Consider the following 25888-nt stretch of genomic DNA (forward strand, 5'->3'; position numbering starts at 1 on the left):
CCTTGCAGTTTACCACAGCACTGAGTATTTAACCACAGACTAGTGCTTCATGACAGGTTATCACTGGCCTAATCCTCTTGTTACAACCACCACTAAAAGTCTTCAACAACTTTTACTAAAAATGCAAACAAGGAGGAAAGGCACACAGAAGCATGTGCAACTCATTTACCTTATTTCCTCTCTCGCTTCTTCCTTTCATTTTAAAGCCTTGTGTTTGGGAGGAAAAAATCCCCTATACTTTTGCAAATCCAAATCCAAATAAATCCAGCTTTTCCCAAGAGGAAAAAGCATCTCTTCTACGCCAAATACACGTGCTTAACACCAGACTACTAGCTAATACGGGATCAGACACACAGCGCTGTGCATGTATACACTTGCCGCAAATATTTCTGTGATAAAAGGCCCAGTGAACTCACTTCATTCCTGCAGACAGCCTCGATTCTGATGCGTTGGCACTTCTCGGTGCACAAGGGATTAATCAGACCTTTCCTGACCAGTTCTGCAGCTGTGCCGAGCGCTCCTCACCCCGGGGAAACAGGTTAGCCGAGCAGCAAAAGCCACCCAACGCTTCCACGGGAAAAAATCACAACTTCTCACAAGAAAGGCAGCAAACACAGTGCTGGCACCTCTGCGCCTGTGCGTGATCTGTGTGCGGGTGAGCTGCAGTCAGCGGGAAGCCTTCGCAGAGCACCCGGAGAGATCGGCGCGAGTAACTCGCGCCCGCAGCACGCAGCAGCGAGGCCTCCACTCAACACCTCTCGCAGGGGGATGCCAAACAGCTCAGTAGCCCCAGGCGGCCCAAGCTTGGCTTTCCCTCTTGAACAGGGGACCATTTTCCTCCGCCAGCCAAAAGGCTTTGCCGGAGAAACGCAAGGAAGCCTCAAGCCCCCAGAGCAGGGTGACGGCTGTAGCTTGGTGTGAGGGATGGTGCCAGCGGGGGTTGCCGCTTATAGGAAGGTGTGACCACAGAGGGGTATCACCGAGTGTGAGGGGAAGGTGTGACAGGAGAGGGGTACAACCGAGTGCGAGGGGAAGGTGTGACAGGAGAGGGGTACAACCAAGTGTAAGGGGAAGGTGTGACAGGAGAGGGATATTAACCGAGTGTGGGGGGAAGGTGTGACCGGAGAGGGGTATCACCGAGTGTGGGGGGAAGGTGTGACCGGAGAGGGGTATCACCGAGTGCGAGGGGGGTGCGCAGGAGGGGAGCACGGGGGCACCGGGGCAGCGCCCCCCCGCGCTCCGCCTCCCGCCCCGTTCCCCCGGCAGCGCCGCAGCTCGCGGCAGGACGCGGCGGGCGCCTCTCCCGGCCGGCAGCGCCGCCGCCATGGCGCCCCCGGCGGCGGGGCGGGCGCAGGCGCGCGGCCCGTGACGGCGCGGGGCGGAGCGCGGCGGGGCGGAGCGCGGCGGCCGCGGCTCAGTCGGCAGCGAGCGGGGCCGGGGGCGCCATGTCCATGGAGGACCCCTTCTTCGTGGTGAAGGGGTGAGCGGGGCCGGCGCGGAGGGCGCGGGAAGGGCGACGGGGGCGCCGCGGCCGCCGCCGGACGGGGCGGGCGCCCCGGGGCCTGGCGCCGCGCGGGTGGCCTCGGCCCGCGAACAACCGCCCCAAAATCAAAACAGATCAAAACCCAGATAAAAAAAATCAAAACCCCCCAAAATTAAAAATGCAAGACATAAAACACCCCCCCCCGCCCGCCTAAAAGCGCTCTGCGAAGCCCCGAGGTGCCCAAGGGTCGCGCAGGTGTCGGTGTCGGGCCCTGCTGGCGGCACGAGGGCCGTGGCGATGCCTCCCGAGCCGCCCGTGCCCGGGCATCCCCGCGGAAACCGTGCGGCGCCCGCGAAGGGAGGCTGCAAGTGCGGGGGGCAGCTGCGGTTAGCAGGGCCAAGAGCCTCGGCCTCGAAAAACGCAGCACGGGCTGGCTCCGTGCGGCGGGGAACCCGCGAGGACACGGCCGGGGCCGGGGAGCGTGGCAGGATCCCAACAGGGAAGGGCCGCCGTGAGGGGAGAAGGGTGGCGCGGGTGATGCTGGCGCCCCAGAGAACCCCAATGCCGAGGGAGGGGAACGAGCATCCCGCCAAAGTGCTGGGAGAGGCGCCCGCGCCGCGAGGGGAGGCGTGGGAGCGCAGCGGGAAGCGCTGCCGCCCGGGATGTCGGGTGTTCGCCCGCAGGTTGGCCGGGCTTCCTTCACTTCGCTTTCCTTGGGCTCGGGACTCCTCCCCTCCACAAACATCCACCTCCGCTCCCAGCTCCCGCTTGGCGGCACTTCCTCCAGCGCCTCTGCTCGCAGGCAGCGGAGGAAACAAACCCCACGAGATCTTGGTCTGCGCTGCCGGCTTTAGGGAAGGAGACGCAGCAAACACCAACCCATAAGTGTGCGAGACGCAAGAGGAACCGGGGCGGAGAAAGTGCTGCCAGCGGCCTCCATCCCCTGCTGCGGCTGCGCTCGCCCTGCAAAGCGGAGAGCAGCAGAGCTCTGTTTGCTAAGCCTGCGTGCAGGAGCCGGGGGCTTCCCTCGGTGCTAGAACAAGCAGCACTGCGCTGGACGGTCTGTGCGACTGTAGTGCGGGGGTAGTTCTTGTCATTCTCTTTGCTTTCGGCCTAGGCGGTCCATGGTCTTTGGAGGAATGATGTTGGGAGAAATGCAAAATAGTGATGGCTGCAGAAGAGTGTTGCTCAGGCCATTGCACTGCCTGTCTGGTGTTCTGTGACGCTTGCTGGAAACCTCCCCTGGAGAGGAAGGCCCCATAGTTAACTCTGGTAGCTGAATTGTAAACTGTTGCTCTTCATGCTGTAGCATGGAAGGAGAGGCGTTGTCCACAAGTACAGGGAGTCCATATTTTACAACGTAAACTAAAACATTTGCAGTGCAGTTATTTGCGAGGAGATTGCAGTTCCCTGCTCTGCTGGACAGGGGAATGTCCCAACGTGACTGCTATTTTTTTTTTCTAAATGATGATAGTCCCTTCACTTCTCTTTAATCATCCTGACTGCAGGGAGGTGCAGAAAGCAGTGAATACTGCCCAGGGGCTCTTCCAGAGGTGGACAGAGCTCTTGCAAGAACCCTCTATAGCCACAAGAGAAGAAATCGACTGGACCACTAATGAGCTCCGGAACAATTTGCGGAGCATTGAGTGGGACTTGGAAGACCTGGATGAAACAATTAATATCCTTTTTGTGCTGGCAGTGCAGTCTTTGGGGGTAGGGACATGCAGTTCCCACTGTGTAATAAGCAGTCAAGAGCTAGTGCAGTAGTTACCTTTTGCAGAAACCAAGACCACTTGGCATTGAATTTTCAGCTTACCCCATTTTTTTTCAAATTGCAACCGAGAGAGGAAGATGACAAAACATGTTCTGCAAACAAATTTCTCCGCGTGCTTTTCCCTTCCTTTTGACGAGGTGTGTTTAAGATGCTTCGTTGCAAGAAGCCTGCTCTGCTGAATGCGCTTGGGTTTCTGAGCCGTCAGCCCTGCTCCGGGCTGGCTTCCAGAAATGCTACTTTTCCCTTGTGTCCCACTGAACCCTCCTGCACCAGACAACCCAAACCCAGGCCCGTGTGAGGCTTCCCTCTCGCATGCTTTTTCCCTTTAGCGTCCTGCACTCTGCCACTTGAATTTTGAGGAAGAAAGCGCGGGTCAAGGCGGGGAGCTGTGCTGCGTGACGGGTTCCTTGGTGGCGCTCAGGGTTTCGGCGTTCGCGTGCGTGCTGCACCCTGAGCACGGCGATTCCTTGACTTGTCGCCCAGGCATTGTGGAGGCCAACCCTCGGAAATTCAACCTCGATGCCACCGAGCTGGGCATACGCAAAGCCTTCATCACGAGCACGCGGCAGGTGGTCAGGGTAAGGAACAACCCAAGCTGCTTTCCTCGGCAGCAGAGCAGAGACCTGTTACCTCCTCTCTTGGGCTTCTTCCTGTTCCCTGTGTGCTGCCTCCACGGGTGTCCCCGAGGATGCAGAGGCCTCCTTTCATCCCCTATCTGGGCCTTTCAGCTGCTGCTTTAAGTCCTCAAATGTCTCTTGTAACGATGGGCCTGGAAATGCTGGAAATGAAGGCCCCAGATCCCTCTGTTATCCAGGGGAAACTGGAGTCTCCCTTCAGAATTATAAGAAATAGTAACTGTCTTTTACTTGTATCACTAGTTTTCAAAAACAGAAGGCCCTCTTTGAACACTCAGTAGCGTTATTTACATGGTGGCTTCAACTTCCTACTGCTGCAGAACAGTCATAACAGCTGCTAGTTTTTATTTTTAACTGAAGGAAGTTGGGGTTATTTGGTTCAGACTCATGCTTTTAAATCCGAGCCCTTCGAACAGAGGTGGCCTGGCAAAGCTCTGCCTCCTGGGCAGCAGTTTCACAAAGGGCAGAGCTGCAGGCGGGGCTGAAGTGGGAAGACACGTGCTATGGGCTGCAAAGGGAGCAACATTTGCTCATGTTGCTTTAGGCTTTTAGGATTCAGAACGCGGACAGAGATTTCAAACACTTGATGGTAATAAATGGGGAAAAAGCATCTTTCTGAAAGCCTGATAACAAACTGCTAGTTAGAAAGTTTTCTCCGTATTAATGTAGCACTCTCTGGCAATATGGCTTAGTTTCTGCTGCCCCTCATGACTTGGATGTTTCTGCTGCATAAAATGCATTGCTCTGGCTAGAAGCAAGCTTGCTATCCTGCCTGTAATGCTGTGGGCTGGATACAATTCCCAAGGCTTGCTGCTCCGGAGGAGATCCCGAGGCAGTGACAGCCCCGAGCAGTGGGCATGTGCTTGCCAACCTGCTCTCAGTGCAGCCTACTGCCCAGACGAGCCAGATCAGTCCAGCCTGGTTTATGGTCCTCTTTTTTTTTCAGGCTGCAGACCTCTGGCTACTGTTAAATGAAAGTTTTTCATGGCATTATCCATAGCAGCATGTGCATTAGCTGCTGACAAGTGGCCGAGTGGGTTCTGGTGCTCCTGGAAGATGTGTTGTATATCTCTGAACAGCAAAACACACCTGCATGTCGTGGTGAAGTCAGAACTGTGCTGGTGGATGAGGTGGAGCAAACCTGGCTAGGTCATATGGACTCTTTCATCATCTATCGTGCAACAAGTGAGCTACTTTACAAAGTGCTTGGGAGCCTTTGATGATGACCAGCCAGCTCTTACTTTCTTAAGAACAAAGCTTAATTCATAATAGAGAATTCCAGGCATAGTCAGAGAGGATTGCCATAGGTCTAGAAATCTGCCTTGGCCTATGCTGGGTGAAACTGGAGGTAATTGGGAATAACGTGCAGCTTACAGGCTTCCAGCTCCTTCAAGACAAGAGCATAACACTTCTTTACAGTGTGTTAATGGGAAGATGAGTTTAATCCTACATAAATCCAAGAGTTTCTGGCTGCAGAGCAGCAAAACTAGTAGTAAATAAGTAATATTTTCAAAATAACCTGTTACAAATGATTGCATCTCGACTATGAACTGTGATGGAACTTTCTTCAGCATCCTTCCAGAACGGGCTGCGGTTTTTAGGAAAATCCCCTGCTCCCCCACAACAAGACAAGAAATCTCCCTGGGCATAGACTGCATGGCAGCAAACTGAAGCGGCCTGTTGCTCACATCTGATGCTGACATGGTTCTTCTTTCCCTGAACAAACAGGAAATGAAGGATCAGATGTCAAACTCCTCCATGCAAGCACTGGCTGAAAAAAAAAACAGGCAGGTGAGTTTCAGAAACAGGCAAGTTAAGTGAATGCAGTAGTTTTTTGTTTGTTTGTTTTTTGACACTTTAAAGTATGAGGAGGATTCGTCAACTTTAGCAGCTGTTGTTTTAAGGTATTGCATGAAACTTTCATTTTCACTTACTCCGGGGCCCACACTACATCCCGAGGTAGAGTGTATAGTGTTGAACAAAGCAGCTTAAAAGCTGCACTTACAGTGTATATCCCGTTTTGTAGCTCATCTCCTGAAAAGATTTTTGCTGCAAGGCATTTACGTGTTGTAACAAAGCTGAGTGTTTGAGCGGTGTCTGTTTTGCTGACCTGTCATTCCAGAGCCCGTGAGAGCTGGCTCTCCCAGGCACGTTGCTGTCACCCTCTTCCAAACCTGTCTCAGAGTAATCAGTTACCACTCACCATCTGTCTCTGCCATCAGCACTGACTGTGTACAACTGCCAGGGTTGCATCACCCTTCACCAAAGGGAATCTCCCTCCTCCGCAGCAGGAGCAGAGCCAGACTCCAAGGCGATAAGTGAAATCCTGTGCTCTGCTGTATTTGGGAGCCAGGATGCTGTGTATCCTTAAAAATAACAACATATTGTGATAGTTAACCTCCTAAGAAGGTGCAAGAAGTTCAGGGAGTCCCACATTGCCCATACTAAGTAATAGAAGGAGCTTTTCCTCCTCTCCAAGTCAACTTCCAAAGCTGCTTCTTGTAATAGTTGGTTTGCACTTCATACTACAGACTCACCTGACTGGATCAGTGTTATCGCTTGTAGGAAAAATGACAAACTCTGGAACTCTGCTGAGGAAGACAGAGCTAATTCCCGAGCTTGCTGCAGGGTTGATTAACATGCTTGGAAAACTCTTGAAGAAGCAGAGTCCTTAATGGCCCTGCGCAGACATTTTGCTGCTTTCCTTTCCTCGAGGCCCCTGCTAGCTGTAGAAGGCCATATGGCCCAGTGCATGCAGTGACATCTGCTCAAGAAAACTGATTCCTCCTGGTCCCTTCCTCCCCCTTCCCCCATTAGCTGCCCTTCCCTTCAGAGTGCAGCCCGAGCTGTGCTGGGCTGCTCGGGGTGCTCCACAGGGCCTCTGCACTGACCTGACACCCACGGCGCTAAGCTGAGCTTGGGAAGCACCGGCGACTCAAGCACAGCTAGTGCTCCGTGCTCAATTAGTGGTCGCAGTGCTGGCCCCGAACTGGGGAGCACCCGGCCCTTGTGCAGCACCTCGGGGGCGGACGAGAACAGATGTTTGTGTGGCGTCCTGCGTGCTCCCTCACGGCTTTCACTGCCCTCCCCGACCTTTATAAAGCAGCTGAACCATAGAGCCCGTCTCGTGTTTAACCTTAGTTGCCTGGTCCGTGCCTGGCTGCTCGTCACAAAGACACCATTGTCCCCATCACTTCGGCTGCCCGCATTCAGAAGCTGCAAAATGTCCTCATCTCGCCCTCCCACGCCTCTCGAGGAGCTTCCCGAGCCTCTGGGGCTCCCTCACGTGTCGGCAGTGCTGCTCGGGGCATCTCCTCGCCTCCCGCCACAGCTGCCTCTCCAGCAGCCGTCACTTGCGTTACCTGTTCCAGGGATCAGATTTCTGAGCTACAGGGACCTCTTCTCCATCGGCCCTGCGCATGCTTTTCCATCAAGCAAGTGTAAGCTTGTGACTCTTGTAAACGGTGTGCAGGGGGAGCAGGTAACTTGAATCAAAGGACCCGAGTCCTGCATACAGCACTGCACTGTGTACATTCTGCAGTTTTGCACTGTCAGTCGTCGTGCTCAACAGGTCGAGTCCTCTATCCACATCCTCTTAAGCCCCAGTCATTCTTAGCACAGTGTGCAGCTCATGCAGTGCATCTGTTAGCACGAAATACATGGATGCTTCCCAGCTTGCATGTCCTCCTGGCACTCAGCACCGCACTGTGGGCGGCCTTTGCACTCCTGCAGACATCCTGCTTGTGCATCCCATCACACTCCGGCTGTGCCCTTGCCAGGGGACCCCTTGCAGATCCAGGGGGATCTGCAGCAACCGGGCTGCAGAGTTTCCTGAGGTTGGCACTCGGGCTGAGCGGGCAGGAAAAGGGTGCTGCTGTGCGTGTGTTTATACAGGAGTTTCCACTTTCCCACTACACCCAGCAGACGGGCGGCAAAGAGGCACAGAGGTCTTGCTAAGGGCTCTCTGCATCTGTTTAGGCACTCCTGGGAGAAAGTGGAAGTCAGAGCTGGAGCTCTGGACCTGACAAATACAGCCGCCTGGACCGGGATCTGCAGTTAGCAAATTCGCACTTCATTGAGGAACAACAAGCTCAACAACAGGTAAGGCAGCCCCTGCACAGTGTCAGCTGAACGTCCTGCTTGCCAAGCGTATGCCAGGTTCGTGGTGCACAAGCTGCAAGAGCAAATAAATAATGAAAAACCCATCCACTCCCCAGCTGGTCTGAGGCCAGGAGCCTGATAACCCACTGCTTAGCTGCAGTATAGACCAGTGTGCGCATTCCCTGCTCAGGGTGGCTTTGGCAAAGGGGTTTTAACCCTTTAGACCTGGGTATTCTGCTCTATATGCAAGACAGGCAAGATGATCTGAAAACTGGAGTATGCTAAGCTTGACTATTGCAAGGATTTCAGCAATCCCTGGAAGAATATAAATGTTGGGAAAGATGAATGCCCCTTGGGCAGCTTTCCCTGGTTACAAAGTGAGCTGATATTTGCCGTTTTTGTACATCTTCACCAGAATAGATTCAGCTGGAGCACGTGCCTACTTCCTTATTCTGCTTTTGACCACAAGGTTCACTAGAATCTGGGGCTTTGCGAGGATCCTTGGTGCCAGTCTTTGCTGGAGCTGGTGCGATTCGTTTGGAGAAGTGCTGGGGCCCGAGCCCACCCAAACCCAGGCCCTTAAATAGCTGCTTCTCCAAGGCAGCAAACTGCAAAGCTCCTGCCACATCAGGCTGCTCCGTCTTCCAAATGAGTTTTACCTTGTGACTCTAGGAAGATAAACAGGCTCAGAAGTAGGTAACTAGGGTAAACCTAATCCTTAGCGTGACTGTGCCCTGAAAATGACTTAAAACATCAGCAGACCTGTTCCTTGGGCGCATTGAGAGCCAGGCTTGTTATTTTTAGCCAAAGAAGCTGCAGCAGCTTTTGACTCGCATTAACTCTTCGTTAACCGTGCAGCCAGCGTGCTCTGCGTTGTGTCCCTTGGGCACCGCAGCCGTGTGGCTCCCGGATACCCCCTGCCCTGCTCGCTGAAGACAGCAAGGACTGGGGAGGTTTTTGCTGGCTAGGAACTCCAGCTTTGGAAAGGCTTCACAGTGGTGGGAAAGGACGCGGGGTGGCCTAATTTGCAGGCATGGTGGGAGAGCCCATGCAGCTGGCTGTGGTGCCCTGAAGCCAGGGAGGCTCTTGCGCTGCTCTTGGTTCTCGAGCGTTTCTCAGAAACGCAGTCGTGGTTCCTGGAGGCCTACGTCTGTCCCCAGGCCCCACAGTTGAAATTGATGGAGTTCAGTGAGTGTCCATCCAAGCAGCTGCGTGTGACCTGGGTGCAGAAAGCAGCAGGACTCTAACTGCCCTTCTCCCTTCTCTTTGGTGCCAGCTGATCGTGGAGCAGCAAGATGAGCAGTTGGAGCTGGTCTCCGGCAGCATCGGGGTGCTGAAGAACATGTCACAGCGCATCGGCGGCGAGCTGGAGGAGCAGGCGGTGTGAGTGCCGAGCCCCCGCGCGTGGGCGCCGGCTGCAGCACGTCTGCGGCAGGGGGCCCTCGCTGGCAACCCGATACTGCAGTTGGGGCCTCCAATTTCCTCATCCCTTAGGCCTTTGCTCCTAGCTCTGCCTGCCAGTGCCCAAACTGCCTTGATTTGAGGCAGTGGGAAGCATTTCTGCGAAGAGCCAGGCATGGCCACCTCCCCCTGCAAGCCTGCACCCGGGGCAGGCCCCTTCTGCCTTTCCTCTCTCCTAGTCTTCCCAAACACCCTTCCCTTCAGGCACGCGGTTGTGCTGCGTAGGCTGCAGCCACCCAGCAGCACCGGACAGATGCAGGAGGGCAGTCCTTGGTACCTATCCCGTACCATTGGTACCAAAGCCTGCCCTCCTGCATTGGTACGGGACACCAGGCACTTGCCCACTCCACACGTTTTTGTGCTAGCCCTGGGTAGCACCCGTGGTTGGCGTTGCACAACGCAGTAGCTCAGAGCTCTGCCTTGCCGTGTTTGAAAGCTGCCACACAGAGCTGCTATTCATAGTTAAAGCTAAAAATAATGCTCACCCACGCAGAGGGTTAAAGGGTAGCTCACAGACTAGCTTGCATATACCCATTTACATATAAATTAGATTTCTTTCCCAGTGCATGTCCTTTGCAAAGAGGTGCATAACGTTTCCAGCTATGCAGGCTAGCAACTTAGGTTCATGCTTAAAGTCTCCTTGTTTGGCTGGCAATAGTCTGCATGGCTCTGGCTGTTTTCTTTGATGGCCAGGAGGAGTTTGAAGTGACCACACACCAGTTGTGAGGTCCTGCAGCAGGTCAGTGCAGTGTGTCCGTTTCCAGAGCTTCACGCAGACCTTCCTGGAGCCTAGCAGGTGCTTCAGGCAATGGGACTCTCTTACAACTGTCTTTTCTACCCCACAGAAAGTTTAACCAAAAGGGAGGACAGAAAAGGGGGTCAGTGGAAGCAATTTGAGTGCCCCAGAACTGCAGATGAAGGGAGCTGTCTTTTTAAGCATGTGCAAGCTCCAGAGTCCTTCCCACTGAAGATGGGTTCCTTGAGTCTAGATGTACTCATTTGTCTTGGCATAGATTCTTGCCACTGACAAAACCCAGCTTCAGAAGCCTTTCAGATCCATTACAGTTGCTGTGGGAAGAAATTGGATGGGTAACTTCCATGCAGAGCTCAAAAGGCACAGGAAAAGCAATTGCAGATCTTGCTTGATACAAGACTGACACAAGAGTTTTGCTTCAGCTGCAAGCCTGGAACAACAAAACAGATTTAAAGTCCAAACATTGCCTAAATCTAACCACTGTCTGCTAATCATGGATTATAAATAGGACTTTGATCTTAGAAGGAGGAAAAACCCCGCTCCTCACCTTGCAGGGGGCAGAGCTCACCTGCAAAGTGCCTGTGTGCACTCAGTGGGATCAGTGAAGCAAGCAGGAGTCCCAGCTGTGGTCACTTGCCACCAAAGCTGCTGCTTGAGCAGGTTCTTTTTTGCTTGAGGGCTTTCAAGAGAGCCAGCTGTGTTGCTTTCCTTTGCTAAGGCCTGATATGCTGCGCCCATTGGTGCACACTGGCATGCAGAGAAATCCCCAAGGGACATGTTGCTTGTTCACTAGTCCTGTTCTTCTCTGCCCCCAGGATGCTGGACGACTTCTCTCACGAATTAGACAGCACCCAGTCACGGCTTGATAACGTCATGAAGAAGCTTGCAAAAGTGTCCCACATGACAAGCGGTAGGTCCTGGAAAGGGAGAAAAGCCAGAGGATTTGAGGGCTCTGACACATCGTGCTCTTTATTACCTACCAACGGCCTGCCCACACCTAGGAAAAAGAGGGAACAGCTTTTGGCCAGTGCCTGAAAGGTTAAAGATGGGGGCAGTGCTCTAAACCTTGGTCTTGTGCCAAGACCCTGCTGTGCAGCTTCTCCTCAGCTCTGCTGCATTTACAGATACCTTTCTGTGCTGCTGCTGCTGCTGGGGTGGGGAAGCCCGTGCCAGGGGCCGCCCCGCAGTGCTGCAGCTCCCCGGGCTGCCTGCCCCGCGGGCGAGACGGCCACGGCTCCGGGTGGCCTCCCCTGCACGTGCCCTCGGCCACAGCAAGTGCCCTGTGAGCCCTGAGCTGCCCACCCGAGGGCTGGGAGCTGCCGGGGGTGGTTTCAGATGGGGGGTGAAGGCCGAGCTCGCACCAGAGCCCTCGTAAGGCTGTGCCGGAGCGTGGCGGCTCTCGCAGCCGCACGCAGACACATAAGCTGCGTCCCGGGACGGCCCTCGCACGCTGCGGAGGCGCTTGGTGCACGCTGGGCCATAGCCTGTCACCCCCTTCCACGGAGACGGGCCCGGTTTGGGAAGCGGGAGCAAGTCAGGAAGGAGACGAGCGTTCCCGCTCTGCAGGATTAGGCTGGACAGGAAATTATGGGGTTATTGAAATACAGCCGTAGAGGGGCAGGCCGGCCAGAGTGCTGACCGCCTCCTTCTGGCCACAGGGGGCTTGGGGGCAGCATGACCACTGGCAAATTTTGCCTATCTTGACTTTGCACCAATATTTAAAAAAAAAAAAAAAAAAAGCTTTAATCTTTGCAAAGTGCTTCTGCTCATCGTAAAAGACGAGCGCGAGCGGCAGGGCTGACGCAGGGGTGGCTCTGAGGGCTTTCCCAGGGCCAGCTGCTCTGTTTGGAGGCGGGATAGCACAGGCTGACTTCTTTTTGCCGTGATGCATGTGCCAATGCTCCCTCTGCAAAGAGGACGGGTCTGGCGGAGCTGTGCGAGCAAGTGGCGATGCAGCCCCGAGCATCTGCAGAACATTCCTCTGGCCTCAGAAGTGGACTGAGACATCTGGGAAGGAGGAACCCTCATTCCTGGGACTCTGACAGAGCGCTGAGACAAGCTGTTCCAAGCAGAGCTATTTTAGAAACCTTTCTTCATTACCCCCTTTTTGTTTCGCTAGCAAACAAGTTACACAACAAACTAGCAGCAACACACAACAGCTCTCTGCCTGTTCCTCCCAGTAACTTTTGGACTGCCTTATCAAATCTGCCTGCATTTGGCTAAGGAGAAACCGCAAAATTCACATAACTGTCAAAAAAAAAAAATCCTGGAGGAAAAAGAGCGTGGCTGCCTCGCTAGACTGCAGTGGTAACTTGTCCCTTTTGGAGCGGGAAAGCTGCAGAAGGACAGAAGGACACACCCTGGTCCTGCTGGCCGGGGAGCCTTTGCCTCTCCATGGGTTTCCTTTAGCAGGAGCCGGATCCTAGCAGGACTAAGGGGAGGAAAGCCCTGTTCCCCTACCCCAGCTTCCTTGTTACAGTAGGAAAACTGACACTTCCTTTCTCTTGCAGATCGACGGCAGTGGTGTGCAATTATCATCCTCTTTGTTATCTTGCTGGTGGTGCTCATCCTGTTTTTTGTCCTGTGATGGACTGAACTTCCTTGGACACCCCCCTTCCCCTCCCCCTGCCCTCTTAAGATGGGGATATGAAACTGTTGCTGTTTCCGTCCGCCCTCAGAGATCCCCATGGAGAAAACCCGCGCCCAGCTCTTACCATCCTGCTCTGAGGACCGAGTGCCGTGTCTCGGCCCCACTGCTATCAGATTCGTCTCTTGTCCCTGGGGATTTGCAGGAGTTTGTGCCCTTGCCCGGGCCGCGCTGGGGAGCGGGCTGCCTCCTCCCTCGCTGCTGCGCACGCAGGACTTGGGCAGCTGGAAAGGGCTTGACCACTGTGTCCCAGCCACAGGTAGGAGCTGCTTGCAGCTTGGGCCCCAAGCTCCCCGGGGCGACACGCAGGGGCAGAGCAGCACGTCCTTAGCAGGGGAAGGAGGGACGGGTGGTTTCCCTGTGCATTAGAAGCAGCGTAACCAGCCAGCTGCATCGCACCCAAAGGTGCTCACGAGGGAGGCCCCGAGCCCTTTTCACTTCTGCTTGGGCCGCCTTCGCTCTGCAGCCAGGCCCGAGGCCACTGCCAAGGCGACTGTTTTCTCTTGCCGACCAAAAGCAGCAGCCAGAGGTGCTGGCTCTCAACCAGACAAAAACAAGCAACGTGAATGTGTACCTTGGTGTCCACGGCGCAGCGGGCCGTGTTCCTGCGCGCGGGGCTGCCGCCCTCCAAAATACTGCAGCGGATCCGGAGCAGAGCGTAAGCAGCGCAGGGCCTGCTCTCCTGCCACGGGCGAGACCGTTGTCACGAGAAACTCCAGAGCTTTAAACTCCTGTTAATGCACTGCGGGCTGGAAGCTGGCAAATGTCAGCCTGAGGGCGAGGTTCTTAAAGCTTTCCCAAAAGTCTCCTTCCTTATAGGAGCCTCTAAAGCTCATTGACTGATGCTTTCCTTGCTCTTGTGTCACTGAATAGCCGCTTCTTGCGAGTGACTTGTGGCGAGTTCCCTTTGGCGAGTGACTTGTCAGTTCCAAAATAAATTATTATTACTTTTTTTTTTAGGAGAAGAACGTTAAAGATCTTTTCAGTGACCATTACAGCCACATTCTTTCTGTGGATGCAAGATGTGTTATCAGAGGAATAGGGCTTAATTATGTATTTTAACACATATGAATATGTAAATAGAATGTCTGAACTTTTCCCAAATGATATTTTTTTGGAAACTTCCTTTGTAGGAAGCCAAAAGGCATGAAATTCAAAGCTATGTCGCCTTTCTGTATTACTGCCCAGGCCTTTTGGTTACCTCTGATTTGTCTCAGAGGTGTCAGTTAGGCCTCGTTTTCGTGCTCTTGCAGCAGTTTGAGAGGTATAACTAATTAGTTGACACCTAATGTGGTCTAGAAAGCTCATCCTGGCAGTATCGCTCAGGAGAAATACCAATAGCAGTTTTGTGCTGCACTATTGAGTGCAGAACCATGGGGTGATACTTGATAAAAAAAATTCCTAAAGTCCTTTCCCTTATATAAGCTTCTTATGGGAAAGAAGCAGAGTCAGGACGAGCTGACTTGATGCTCTCCATCTGCGTCTTGGCTGGGGCTGGAGGGGGAAGTCAGTTGGTGCTGACACTAAAACGTCCACAAAAACAGCGAACTGCCCTGAGAACCATCCGCCCCGAGAGTGCAATTCACCGCCTGGGCGACTTTGGCCGCCCTGGGTCTTCAGCCTGCGCTGAGCATTCCTGCAGGCGCTGGTGGCGGTGGCTCGAGTCGCGGTGCCGCTGGGGTTCGGCCCCGCGTGAGGGCGGCCGTGCCTTGCACTGCACAGCTTGGGAGGAAGCCCTCGCACGGCGCCCCGCAGCGCAGATGCTGCTGGAGCTAGTGCACACATGTCCTTAACACTAATGTGAAAATTGTGTCAGCAATTGCTCTTAATTATCCCAGAGCATCTTGTTTGTCTCCGTTATGTGGTATTAAATATGTGCTGTCTCCTTTCCAGTAATTGCTCTTACAGTGTGTTCATCCTGGTGGGTTCGGTACCTCTGCGAGAGCAGATCTGCAGCACGGCCTGAAGGTGCCGGTCAGTGTCGTTTTCCCCAGGGCCTGGCCGCCATGGAGTCCCACCTCGCTGCGGTGCGGAGGAGCCCCGACATCCCCACCTGCTCGCGCTCATCTTCTGGGCACAGAGCAGACAGCCACGCGTTGGGGGCTGCCGCCTGCCCCCAAAGCACTAACAGGGACAGTCAGGGACCCGGGGCCTGCGTTTTGCACACAGGGAGCGATGGGCGGGGGAGGAAAACGCCACCCCTGCTTTAACTTGCCCCTCCTCTCCAGCAGGCTGAGCACATGTGGCCCCAACAGTTCCTCCTTTCTCTACGTGCCTCCGTCCCCAAGTTATTTTAAATGTGGTCACGCGTCCTCCAAGACATGCAGTGTTTGCAGGACTCTGCCTACGGTGCTGCTAGTCCCGTGCATTACCCAAAGGCGACAGGAGCTTCTGCCCTTCTGTCCATGTCCATCTAGGTGTCATCACCAGCTGCCGATCTGCCTTCCATCGCCTGTCGTCGGGCGTTTGCTTCTCCTCTTTGTTGGTGGCACCCCTTGACACTGAGTAAAGGCGTTGCTGCAGGCTGAGGAGGCAATGCGCGCTCCTCGCCGTGCTCCTGGCTGCAGGGACGAGCATTCCTGGGGCCAGCACTTGCCTCCCTCTCTGGCCCTCAGGCCTTGCCACTGGCTGGGGAAGAGCTCCCCCAAGCTACAGCCAGGAGCCCCAGCGTGTGCAGGCGCTTCCCAGGATCTCCCAGTGGGCGGAGGAGCCGGGGAGAGGCAGCCAGGCCGCTTGGTCCTGGGATGCTGCTCAGCATCACCCTCCTGCCTCGCAAGGATAAAGATTTCCACTTATTCACCACCCCTCCGGCATGCAGTGGGCAGGAGGCTGCTCCGCTGCAGGCCCTCATGTCCCCTCCCAGATGTGACCCGGCCTTTCCACGGAAGAAGCCGGCCTCGGGGAGAGCAGCGAGGCAGCACTGGGCAGCTGGCAGGGGCTGGGGCAGGCGCAGCGGGGCAGCTGCTTACCCGGGCTCCTGCCTGGCCGGAAACGAGCTGGAGCCGGCACACGAGAGGCTCCCAGCCCGCCGTCCCGTGCGGCCGGGCCTGCTCCATCCAGCACAGCACCGCGGCACCGAGACCCGCCAGGGCCGCTCCGTGTTGCCGCGGGGCCTCCGCCGCGCAGCAGCTGCCGCGCACGTGTGGCGGGTGAGGCCCGTGCGCAGCCCCTCAGGCACTGGGCCCTGCGTCCGCCCGCGGCGCCCTCCACAGGGGCAGAGAGAGCCCTCGGAGGCGGCGCTGCCGGCCCCCTGGGCTGCCCCACAGCGCCAGCCTGGAAAACATGGGCAGCCCCGGCGGGGCTGAGCAGCGCGGTTTCCACCCGCCACAAACCGAGCCCCTCGAGGGCGGGCAGCACAGCTCCTTTCAGCCCTGCTGAGCCCGAAGGACGGCTTAGGCTACAAACAGCCCTGAGCAGCTTTGCCAAGAGTGCCCCCATCCAGGAAGACACATGGGCCCCACAGCCCCCACTCACCTGTGCCCTCACTGCAGCTCTGCTGAGTGGCCACGGCATCGTCCCGTCGCAGGAAAACCGTGCGGCCAATGGAGCATGGGGACCCCTGCTCCTCCTGCCTTGCCTCAGGCTGGCGCAACACGTGGACAAACCAACAAGCAACCAGCGAGCCCTCAGCACATGCGCAGCCGCCAGCCCCATCCTGCCCACGCATTGCCCCAGCAGGGAAGGAGGCTCCTTCCGCTCATCCAGGCACTGTCCCTCCTTTGACATGGCCATCCACAAACCTCTCCCCACCCAGAGCCCAGAGCCACCAGCAAGAAGACATTGGGCAGCATGGTTTGTTTTTTTTGCCCTTTCTTTTTTGATCATTTTGAAATAAGTTAAGCGAAATCCAACAGCCCACAGGCAGAGGTTTCCGACACCATTGAGGAGCCCTTCGGGAACACCGGGCAGCTCCTGGGGGCACCAGACACGATCAGCAGCGGATCCTGTGCCCCTGCTTTGCCTCCCAGGCCTGGAGATATCAGGTCTTCCCCCGACGTGCACTGGGGGAGAAGTATTGCACAGAAAGAGTCCTCTGGGGCACAGACGGGCTGGCAGCACGGGTGGGAGGGCACGCAGAGCGGGATGGCGGTGCCCTGTGGCGGCAGCGCCCCGGTCCCCAAGGCGCCTCCTGCGGAACCGTGGTCCTGCTGCTACCGTCGGGGTGGGCGCTGGCGCAGCACACGCAGGGACAGAGTGTCCGCACGGAGCAGCAGCTCGTGGAGCTGGGCTGGCGCCAGGCGTGACACCGCCGCCCCGTTGACCTGCAGGATCTCATCACCCACGGCGAGGAGCCCTGCGTAGAGCTTGGCCGTGCCGGCGTCCGCCATCTCCTGCACGTAGACACCTGCAGGGCGAGGCCAGGTGAGCTGAGCGCCCTCGCCCAGACCCAGCTCCTGGGGAGGGATGAGACCTGCCCTGGAGGAGGAGGGTGCGGGTACCCAGGACTGGCAAAGCACTGCTACCTGAGTCGGGGCGGCCGTGGCCGGAGGCGAGACGAAAGCCGAAGGTACCGTCAGGCGGCCGCCGCAGCTCCAGCTGGCTGGTGCCGTCGGGGAAGACCTCGATCACGCGGCCCACGGCGCGAGGCAGGTCAGGGGCTCCGATGTCCTCCAGGCTGAGCGAGCGCCGGGGCGCCGGGCCCCCCTTGCTGCTGGCAGGGGGCACCAAGCTGCCATGGGGCCACCCCCAAGGAGGCCCCCGTCCCCACGTCCCCCAACTTACCCGTCCCCTGGCTTGGGCACCAGGTAGGCGCTGGCCCGGGGCGCTTTGGCCAGGAGGCTCTGCAGGCTCTGCACAGAGGCCGTGCGCCGGGGCTGCCTGAGGGGCGAGACCTGTTGAGAAAACACCTGCCTGAGAGGGGGCACGATCCGAACCCGCACGTGGGGCTGTTCCTCTCCCTCCACACCTGCCTCTCCACTCTGTGCCCTGTTGACAGCCCTGGTGTTGACAGCTGCTCACTGCCCGCCTCCAGTGTGGGGCAGGGACTCACCGGGTGCAGGGACTGCAGCGAGGGTGACTTGTGCATGGCGGGCGGTGCGGCACCAGGTGGCGCAGGGCTGGGTGGTGCGGCGCCGGCCGCTGGGAGCTGCTCCATGCTGTAGCAGCGGAAGCGGCCCAGGCGCTGCTTGGTGCCCTGGCTCAGGCTGCACAGCAGCTTCCTCAGGCCGCTGGCGGCAGCACTGCCCCCCCTGCGGCTGCTGGGGGGCTCTGGGGTGGTGGCGCTGTGGGGACAGGACACGCGTGGGCACCCGGCCGCGTGGCCAGCAGGACACACAGCCGCCGGCACCCCCACTCACCTGCTGGCCCCGCTGCCCTTGGGACGTCGCTGCTCCTGTGCTGGCGGTTCCTCTCCTCTGGGATGCAGCGAGGTGCCCGCAGCAGCGGCTGCGGCGCCGGCCCTGTGCCCTCCGCTCAGCGCCCGGCCCTGTGTGTTGTTGCAGTTGTTGGTAGACAGGGCACCAAGGGGGCTGCCAGGAAGGTGCCGAGTGCTGCACGGGGATGGCCGCTCCGCGGGGACCACGGGCTCAGGGCTGGGATCTCGGGGGCCACCAGCTTTCCTACAAGGCGCTGACGAGTGGCCCCGGCCAGGGGCACCCAGCACAGGGGGCTCAAGGCCTGGCTGCAGAGAGGGGGCCCTGCGCGGCCCCACGACAGCTTCGTGGCCACCAGTGCTCCGGAGCGACACCGGCAGCAGAGCCACACATGGGGAAGGCACCTCGGGCCCGTTGGCTGAAGCCTTGGGCCCCGCCGACCCGCTCAGTCTCCGCACGTCCCTTCTGCCATCGGCCCCGTGACGCTCCCGCTGCGGCTTCCCAGCCACGGGGGCATCATGGCTATGGGGCCGCAGGTGCCCATGGGCACTGGGGCGGGGGCCCCGGGGTCCCCCCTCTTCGCTGTCCGTGCGGCAGCCGTCAGAGGTGTCAGTGCTCTCCAGGGCTGAGTCCACATCGTCAACGCAGGTGACGTCCCCAATGTAGGTTTCCTTGATCCTCTCGGTGTGGATGCGCTGTCGTGAGGGCAGGATCCACAGCGGGGACCCGCCGGGCCCCAGCGTCCTGGCTTTTGGCTCCAGTGGGGGCGCGCTCACCTCCTCCCGCTCACCCAGGCGCTTTTCTGTGCTCCCCGCGTCGCTGCTGCTGGCAGCAGCACCAAGGAAGGAGCCGCAGGCTTTGCAGGTACCCCCAGCCTTGGAGACCTTGTCTGAGCCTGCCGCGTCCCCTGCTGTCCCCCGGCTCTGCCGCTCGCTGTCACTCGCGTGGGCGACCGGCTCGGGCTGCAAGAGGGGCTGCCCCCGGCCCAGGGAGCTGAGGACGGAGCCCAGTGCCCGGCGCTGCCGCAGCTGCAGCCGCTCCAGGTACCGGACCTCGGCGTCGCGGGCCGACTCATCCTCAAAGCGCACGCGGGACGGCGAGGGCCCCCGCGCCCGCCGCACGCCCCCGCTCGACTCCCCGCTCGACGAGTCGCTCAGGCTCCCGCTGGCCGGCGCCTCTCCATCCCGCGGCTTCGGCTCCAGGGCGGGAGTCCCGCTGGGCTCCCTAAGGGCAGGACAGGCAGGCTGCAGAGCTGGCCAGCACCCAGGGCTCGCAGGGCAGGGATGCATCCCCTGGGAACATCCCTGGCACCGGGAGGGGAGGAGAAAGCCCAGGGCTGGGCCATGTGAGCTGCACAGGGAAGGGCAGGGGAGAAAACCGAACGCAGTGCTCTGCAGCTGGGGGAAGATGGTGACGCTACCTCAGCGCAGCGCAAAGAGTCGGCCCAGCGACGCGAGGGGGCTTTGCCCGGAGGCCGGGGCTCACCTGGCGCCGGGGAGGATGTCGTGGCTGGCGCGCAGCGGGTTTGTCCGCGCCTTCATGCGGGCGCGCTGCAGCAGCTGCTTGGCCTGCTCGTGGCGCGGGCTCAGCGCGAGCTCCGGCCCCGCCACAAAGGCCCTGCAGCCCAGCGAGACGGATTAGGAAAAAATAACAAGGATTAGAGGTGCTTTGGTGGTGACGACGGTACCGCTCAGCCCGGAAAGAAACACGCGGCCTCCCATTCCGGGCAGGATGGCCCTGGCGCAGGGGACCAGCCCTGCGGGCAGCCCGGGATGAGGGGCTGGTGCAAGAGCTCCCAGTGCCGAGCACCACAGGCGCCCGGTGCGCTCCTGCTTGCTGCTGGGTGCCGCCGCCCCCCTAATCCCGCTGATTGCAGTAATCAGCTCAGGCAGTCCCTGGGGAAGCCCGGCGTTAACCCCTCTGCGCCGCCGGGGCACCTACCCGCGGCCGTCAGCATCTGGCAGGGAGACACCCGAGTCCCGGTCCGTGTCGCTCGACGGCGGCTCTGCAATGCAGGGGATGCGTCAGCGCCTGCGGCCACATGCAGCGGCACCCCAGCCCCACATGAGTCCCCAGAGGCTGTCGGGAAGAAACTGCTCCCGCTCCCAGGGGAGGATTCCCTGCTCGTGCTCTTGGTGCTGAACTCGCTTGCCTGGAGCCTGTGGCACTGGCAGCAGCCTGGCACACGCAGCCCCGGGCCCAATGCCCGGGCAAACGCAACACCCCTGAGCAGGCCGGCTCCTTTAGCGCAGAAACACTGGGGAAGGGGGCACCTCTGCCGCCAGCACCACCCGCCACGCCGGGCACCCACCGTGAGCGGGGACGTCCTGCGGAGACCCGGCGGGCGCTCGGCCTGGTGCCAGCCCCAGCACCTCCTGCAGCAGCCGCCGGTTCCTCTCCACGCGCTGGGCCAGCGAGAGGCCACTGGTGCGGTCACTGTCCCCCGGCAGCCTCCAGGGTCCCCCGGCACTGCCGTGGCCCATAGAGGCTGGAGCGGTGCCCGATGCTGCCGCAGAGTCCGTGGCACCGTCCAGCAGCCCATCCGTGAGGTACGTGCGGACCTGGGCCCGCGGCTCAGTGCTGTCCGGCCCCGGCTTGGCCCGTCGCGGCCGCAGTCGCCCGGCTCCCCGCTTCTCCTTGAGGGCCTTCACCTTGCCCTCCAGCACGGCATGGGGGCCACCCGCGGGGGCTGCCTCGCTGGGCCGCGCGGCGGCCTCGGGGCTCTCTGCCGGTGCCCGGCCACGCTGCTTAGGGGCCCGGGGCGCCCGGCGCGCCTCAGCCGCCGCCTCCCGCTCCATGCGCTGCCTCACAGGGCGCCCTGTGGGGACAAGCGGTGCCGGAGGGTGGGCGAGCACTGGCGGCCCCCGGCATCCCGGCTCCCCGGCGCAGGGCAGGGAGGCAGCGCCGCTGCCACGGGGGTCCCCATCATGCAGAGGCAGGCAAGGGGGGGCCTCAGCCGCGGGGCCGGAGCAGAGCATCCCAAACGGGCCGGGCACAGGGAGAGGAAGGCGGAAGAGGGGAAGGAAGCAGGGGGAAAACGCAAAAAAAAAAAAAAAGGCCCAAGCAGCAAATCACAGCCCCTGCAGCCGCGCCAGGCTCAGCCGCTTGGCTGGGCTCCCCGGCGGCCGGGCCGCGGCCCTCCCTCCTTCCCTCCTCCTCACGCTCCTGCAATCCAGCTGCGACGCCGAATACCAGGGCGCGCGACCAAAACCGGCATCGGCGCCGGGAAAGGGCAAGGCGCTGCCCTGCTGGCGACGGGGCGGCCGGAGGAGGGTGGCCATGGGCGAGCGCCCCACGTCAGCGGAGCGGCCGCGCGCAGGGAGCCCTCGCGCCTTGGCCGGCCCTCAGGAATGTCCCTTTGTTTGGGCTGCGATTTGGGAGCGGGCCGGAGGGAGGGAGGGTGCAAGATCCCCCAGGGCTCGGGGTGGGAGAAGGGGTGACAAGTGGCGCGCACAGCATGGCGCTCCCGCAAAGCCCCTCCGCAGCGGATGCCCTTGGGACACAGCCGGGCTGGAGCCCAGGGGCGCACGGGAGCCTCGGGTGCCCTCGCGCATCGCCCGTCCCCAAAGCTACCCCAGGGCTCTGGCCCCACTTACCTGGGCATGCACAGGACCCTGCGCTGAGCGGGCACCGGGGGCCCCGTGGGGGCTGGGCGCGGGGACATGGGGACCGTGGCCTCACGCTGCCCGGGGCCGCGGGCAGCTGCGCCCGGGCTGCTGGTTTAAGCCGTGGCTTCTGATATTTGTGATTGGTTTCATAATCCCGATGGAAAGGAAATCACCAGGATTATGAAATTGTTTTAATCCCCCCGGCTCCAGCCGCGCCTGGCCCCGCTGCCACGAGCGAGCAGCAAGGAACCTCTCGCATCTTCTTAAAACATCCTCCCTTGCCCGAGCGGTCCCGGCGCTGACGCTGCTCCCAGCCCACGACGGACACTCCAATTTCCGGTGCTGGCCCAGCCTCGCAAATCCCATCACAGCTGGGAAAGAGCCTGTGGGTTTCACTCCCTCCGGGGCACAGCGCGCCATGGAGACCCACCAAGAGGGGCCTGGGAGCATCAGTGCGAAGGCACCCGAAGAGCGGCCGGGCTCCGGGGAAGAACGCGGCCCTGGGGGACGCACAGCAGGGCAGCCGTGTCCCCCTCCCATCCCGTGAGCAGGGGACGGGCCTGTCCTGCCTGGGCCGCGCAGTGCTCGCTGCAGAGCTGCCGCGAGATGCAACGCACGAGAGCAGGTGCAGAGCGGGGAAAGTGTGGGCTCCCCCGGGCCGGGACGAGCCAGTGCCAGGGCATCACCCGAGGATGCTCCACGCGCTTGGGCGCGGGCAGGGAGGTGAAGGAGGAGCACGGACTGAAGTGCAAATCTCCAGGGAGATGTGGAGGGAAGGACACCCCGGGGGCGACGCGAGCAGGAACAGGCCTGGATTAATTTCAAGGCGGTGGCTCTTTTCTGGAGGAAGATTGATTGCAAGAGCCGCCGACGGATTTAACAGAACAAAATGAGAACACAGACCCCAGACAACCCGGCCCGGGGAGGACACCGTGGGCCACCCAAGGCTCCGCTGGGGACCAAGACCTGCTTGGAGGTGCCGAGTGGCTGGTGCCCATGATGTCCCCTTGGAGAGCAGCAGCGAGGAGCAATGTCCCTGCCCAAAGCGAACACCTCCTCCGTGCAGCATACCAGGGGAGGCAAAAAGGACACACAGACCGGTGACAAAGGAGCCATCCCACCACCATTGGAAAACAAAGAGCTTGTAATAATGAAAAAAGGACAGATTCAGTAACCAATCACTTTTTCCTTTTAAAAACACAATCACAGTAACTTTGCTTTATACAACCACCTAGAAACTATGAAACAGTATCACATTGTGCATTTTTTTTAAACCTACTAATCAAGAAGGGTATTTCCACACTTCAAAATTATATCCATTTGGGAGGGAAGGAGGAGACAGCAAATAGCGCAGTCACAGATACATCATGAGTCCAAGCAAGCAGCAAGTCTTTGTCCTCACTTTTTCCACTTAGCCAAAAAGAAGAGTGGAGAAGGGGATAGCAAGAGAAGGGAGGAGGAAAGAAAAAAGCACCCACAGAGGACTAATCACACTCCATAATTATTTTTGACATCTACAAGTCAGGGCTTCGCAGGATAATCATTTAGACGAACAGAGCAGGGAGAGGGGGAGAGGAAGATGGCAGTGGGACAAGGGGGATAGAGCCAAAGGCTTTTCCACCCCGGGTCCCTTCCAAACACTGGTCATTTGATAGGAGGAGCTACAGGATAGTGAGATAGTCACAGACGCCACCAGGCCCCACATTGACTGCCTGGGGCAAGGAGGTCACCCTCTGGCTGCCGGAGCTTGGGCGATCTCGACGCCACAGGGTGGCCCTGGCCGCTGCACCAGGACTGCGCAGGGGGCACCTGGGGTCGGGCCAAACTCCTGGGGCCGCTAGGGCCAAGTTCTGCAGATACCGAAGACCCTTTGCTCTTCTCCCCTTCCCCAAACCGCACTTCTCTCGCGGCTCCAGCGCTGTCCCCAGGGACGATGACCCACAGCAGTGGCAGTACCGCGTGCTGAAGCGCAGCGTGCCGGCCAGGCGGATGCATCGCGCGAGGGGGCCAAGTTCCACTGCAGAACCACCCGGAGCAACTAGGCTGGGGAAGAGCAACCGCAGGGATCTTCCCTAGGAGCCCTGGCCCCTTCCCGAGGGGACAAACCAAACCAATGGCCTTGTAGAATAAAAGCTGAAATGAAAAATGTTTAAGGTGGGAGATTCCTTACCCCTGTGAGCGCTACCCAGAACTGTGGAGGACGTGAGACTGGAATGCGGCACTCGAGGAAAACGGGCTCCGCATTTCCAACACAGCAAACCAGCACCGGCACCCGGGGCACTTCCAACACGGCGGCAAAGCAATGAGCACTCAGCAGCAGCCCTACAGGGTAAGGTCAGATTTCCTTGGCTGTCTGGTACCTGGACGGAGTTGGAGTCTTTTACCACCTCCATTGCTTCTCAGAAGACCTGCAGTACAATCCCAGCCACTTTTCTCTCCTGGCCCGAACAGCACACTCCATCCTCACCTTGGACACGGCCACAGCGGCCGAGTCCCAGCAGAAAGGCTGCGGCCCAGCCCACCAGGGAAGAAAGAGCAGCCCCGTGTCCTATGGAAAGGACCAAGCTCGCTGCTCCCCAGGACACCTTTGTGCTGATGGTTCCATGCCGAGAGCTGCCCGTCTCCTCTGCACACCATTTGTATCATCTTCAGAAAACAGCGAGGGAAAAAGACGTCCACAAAACAAGACCGGCTGGGAGGCGTAAGATGAGCGGCCAGCTTTTGGAGAAAACGCCTGCATTTGAGAAGCAGGTGCTTATTTGGTATGCGCACTAGTGATGAACGCTTCAAACATGCTTGTCAAGACGTGGTGGGAAGCCAGCGGCTCAAGCTGACAGAAGGAGCCCAACACAGGCTGACCCAGTTTCTACCTTTTCTTGCCAAATCCAGTTCTGTAAAGCCAAAACCCACCCTATGACTACTAAGGTTTTGTCTTCCCTCCAACCCTCACAGCTTCATTGCTCCTTCCAGAAGGATTCATCTGCGAGACCAAGGCGTCCCTTTCTGCAGAGGAGGGGAGGACATGGCTTTTGACGACTATTTGCTGGTGATGCAGCCCCAAAGCAGATTCCAAATTCCCATTTCCGTTCTGTTTGCAAAGCCCTTGCATGGAACGAGCCATCCTAGGACGACCGCCTTCTCTCGCTCCTGTTTTGCAGATCGTTCTCAAGGAGCAAAGGGCCAATTTTCTATCGCCATCTGCTCCGATATATCGCATTTTATTGGCCAGATGTTACTGCAGACTCAGAGCCATCCTGTTTTCAGCGCTAGCTCTCGGGAGGAGGCTGCACTCCTCATTTCTCAGAAATCTCTGGCAGGTAGGGAACACACACCGCAGCGCCAGGGAATCGCGTTTCTTTTAAAGCCCTGCTTCCAGGAATTCAGGCTACTTTCCTCAGAGAGAACACCTTCATTGCCAAAAGGGACAATGTCTTATTTTGGGAGATAACATTCGCTGTAGCACATCTCCTCCCCTTTTTCTTTTTTTTTTTTTTTTTTTTTTCTCCTGGCAGCAAAGACAGGAAAGAAAAAAAAAGGGGGGGGGGAAGGGAAGGAGAGGGAAGGAGCAGGGAAGAGGAAAGGTCAAAGAAGCAGATCGACAGATGGAAATCCTGCATTCCATAAGGATTTGATAAACCACAGAGTAAGAATTTAATCATTTGCAGCTCGATCCTTCCGTTCAGGATAGGGATCAAAGCGTAAGACCCTGCACTGCTGCTCGCCCACGGGAGCCACAGGCCCCCAAAACACAACCTCCATTTCTGTACAGAATGTATCCCTTGCTTCAGCAACAGCATTTCTTTCTTATTATTTTTGGATTGCTCCCCTTGGCGTGGCTCCCCTCCTCTCAAAACACCCCGGGTAAGTACGGCTTCGCTCTCCTCCAGCAGCTCTTGCTCGCCAAAAATTCCCCACCTGGTAGCGTCCGCGTCGGAGCGCGCCCGTTCCCGCTTTGAACGTGGCAACAACTGCTGCGATGCCAATGAAAAACAGCATGTGGAGGGGCTTTGTACCCCGACCTCCGCTTCCACATGCACAGGGCCCTCCGCCCTGTCGCTGCCCGTGCGCGGGTGCCCAGGAGCCGTGCGCCCTGCGAGCCGCGTGGCACCACAC

The 25888-nt window shown here is 58.6% G+C and overlaps 2 protein-coding genes across 2 annotated transcripts; one reads left to right on the plus strand and one right to left on the minus strand.

Moving 5' to 3' along the window:
* Window positions 1-1397: 1397 nt before the first annotated feature.
* STX6 (syntaxin 6) lies at window positions 1398-12860 on the plus strand. The gene is made up of 8 exons (XM_088524853.1): window positions 1398-1480; window positions 2992-3172; window positions 3752-3835; window positions 5621-5683; window positions 7871-7993; window positions 9270-9376; window positions 11024-11118; window positions 12719-12860. The coding sequence occupies exons 1-8, from the start codon at window positions 1446-1448 to the stop codon at window positions 12793-12795; spliced, it is 765 nt and encodes a 254-aa protein (XP_088380979.1). The 5' UTR covers window positions 1398-1445; the 3' UTR covers window positions 12796-12860.
* A 4146-nt stretch (window positions 12861-17006) lies between these two features.
* Window positions 17007-20965, minus strand: KIAA1614 (KIAA1614 ortholog). The gene is made up of 8 exons (XM_088524887.1): window positions 20479-20965; window positions 20109-20172; window positions 19653-19799; window positions 18153-19391; window positions 17846-18077; window positions 17578-17687; window positions 17319-17506; window positions 17007-17200 (listed from the first exon to the last, which is right to left on the minus strand). Exons 1-8 carry the CDS (start codon window positions 20963-20965, stop codon window positions 17007-17009), a joined length of 2661 nt encoding a protein of 886 aa, XP_088381013.1.
* Window positions 20966-25888: the final 4923 nt, after the last annotated feature.

The sequence above is a fragment of the Tinamus guttatus genome, unplaced genomic scaffold, assembly GCF_059628265.1.
Source record: "Tinamus guttatus ecotype Peru unplaced genomic scaffold, ASM5962826v1 Tinamus_guttatus_pri_ptg000215l, whole genome shotgun sequence".
Lineage (NCBI taxonomy): Eukaryota > Metazoa > Chordata > Aves > Tinamiformes > Tinamidae > Tinamus > Tinamus guttatus.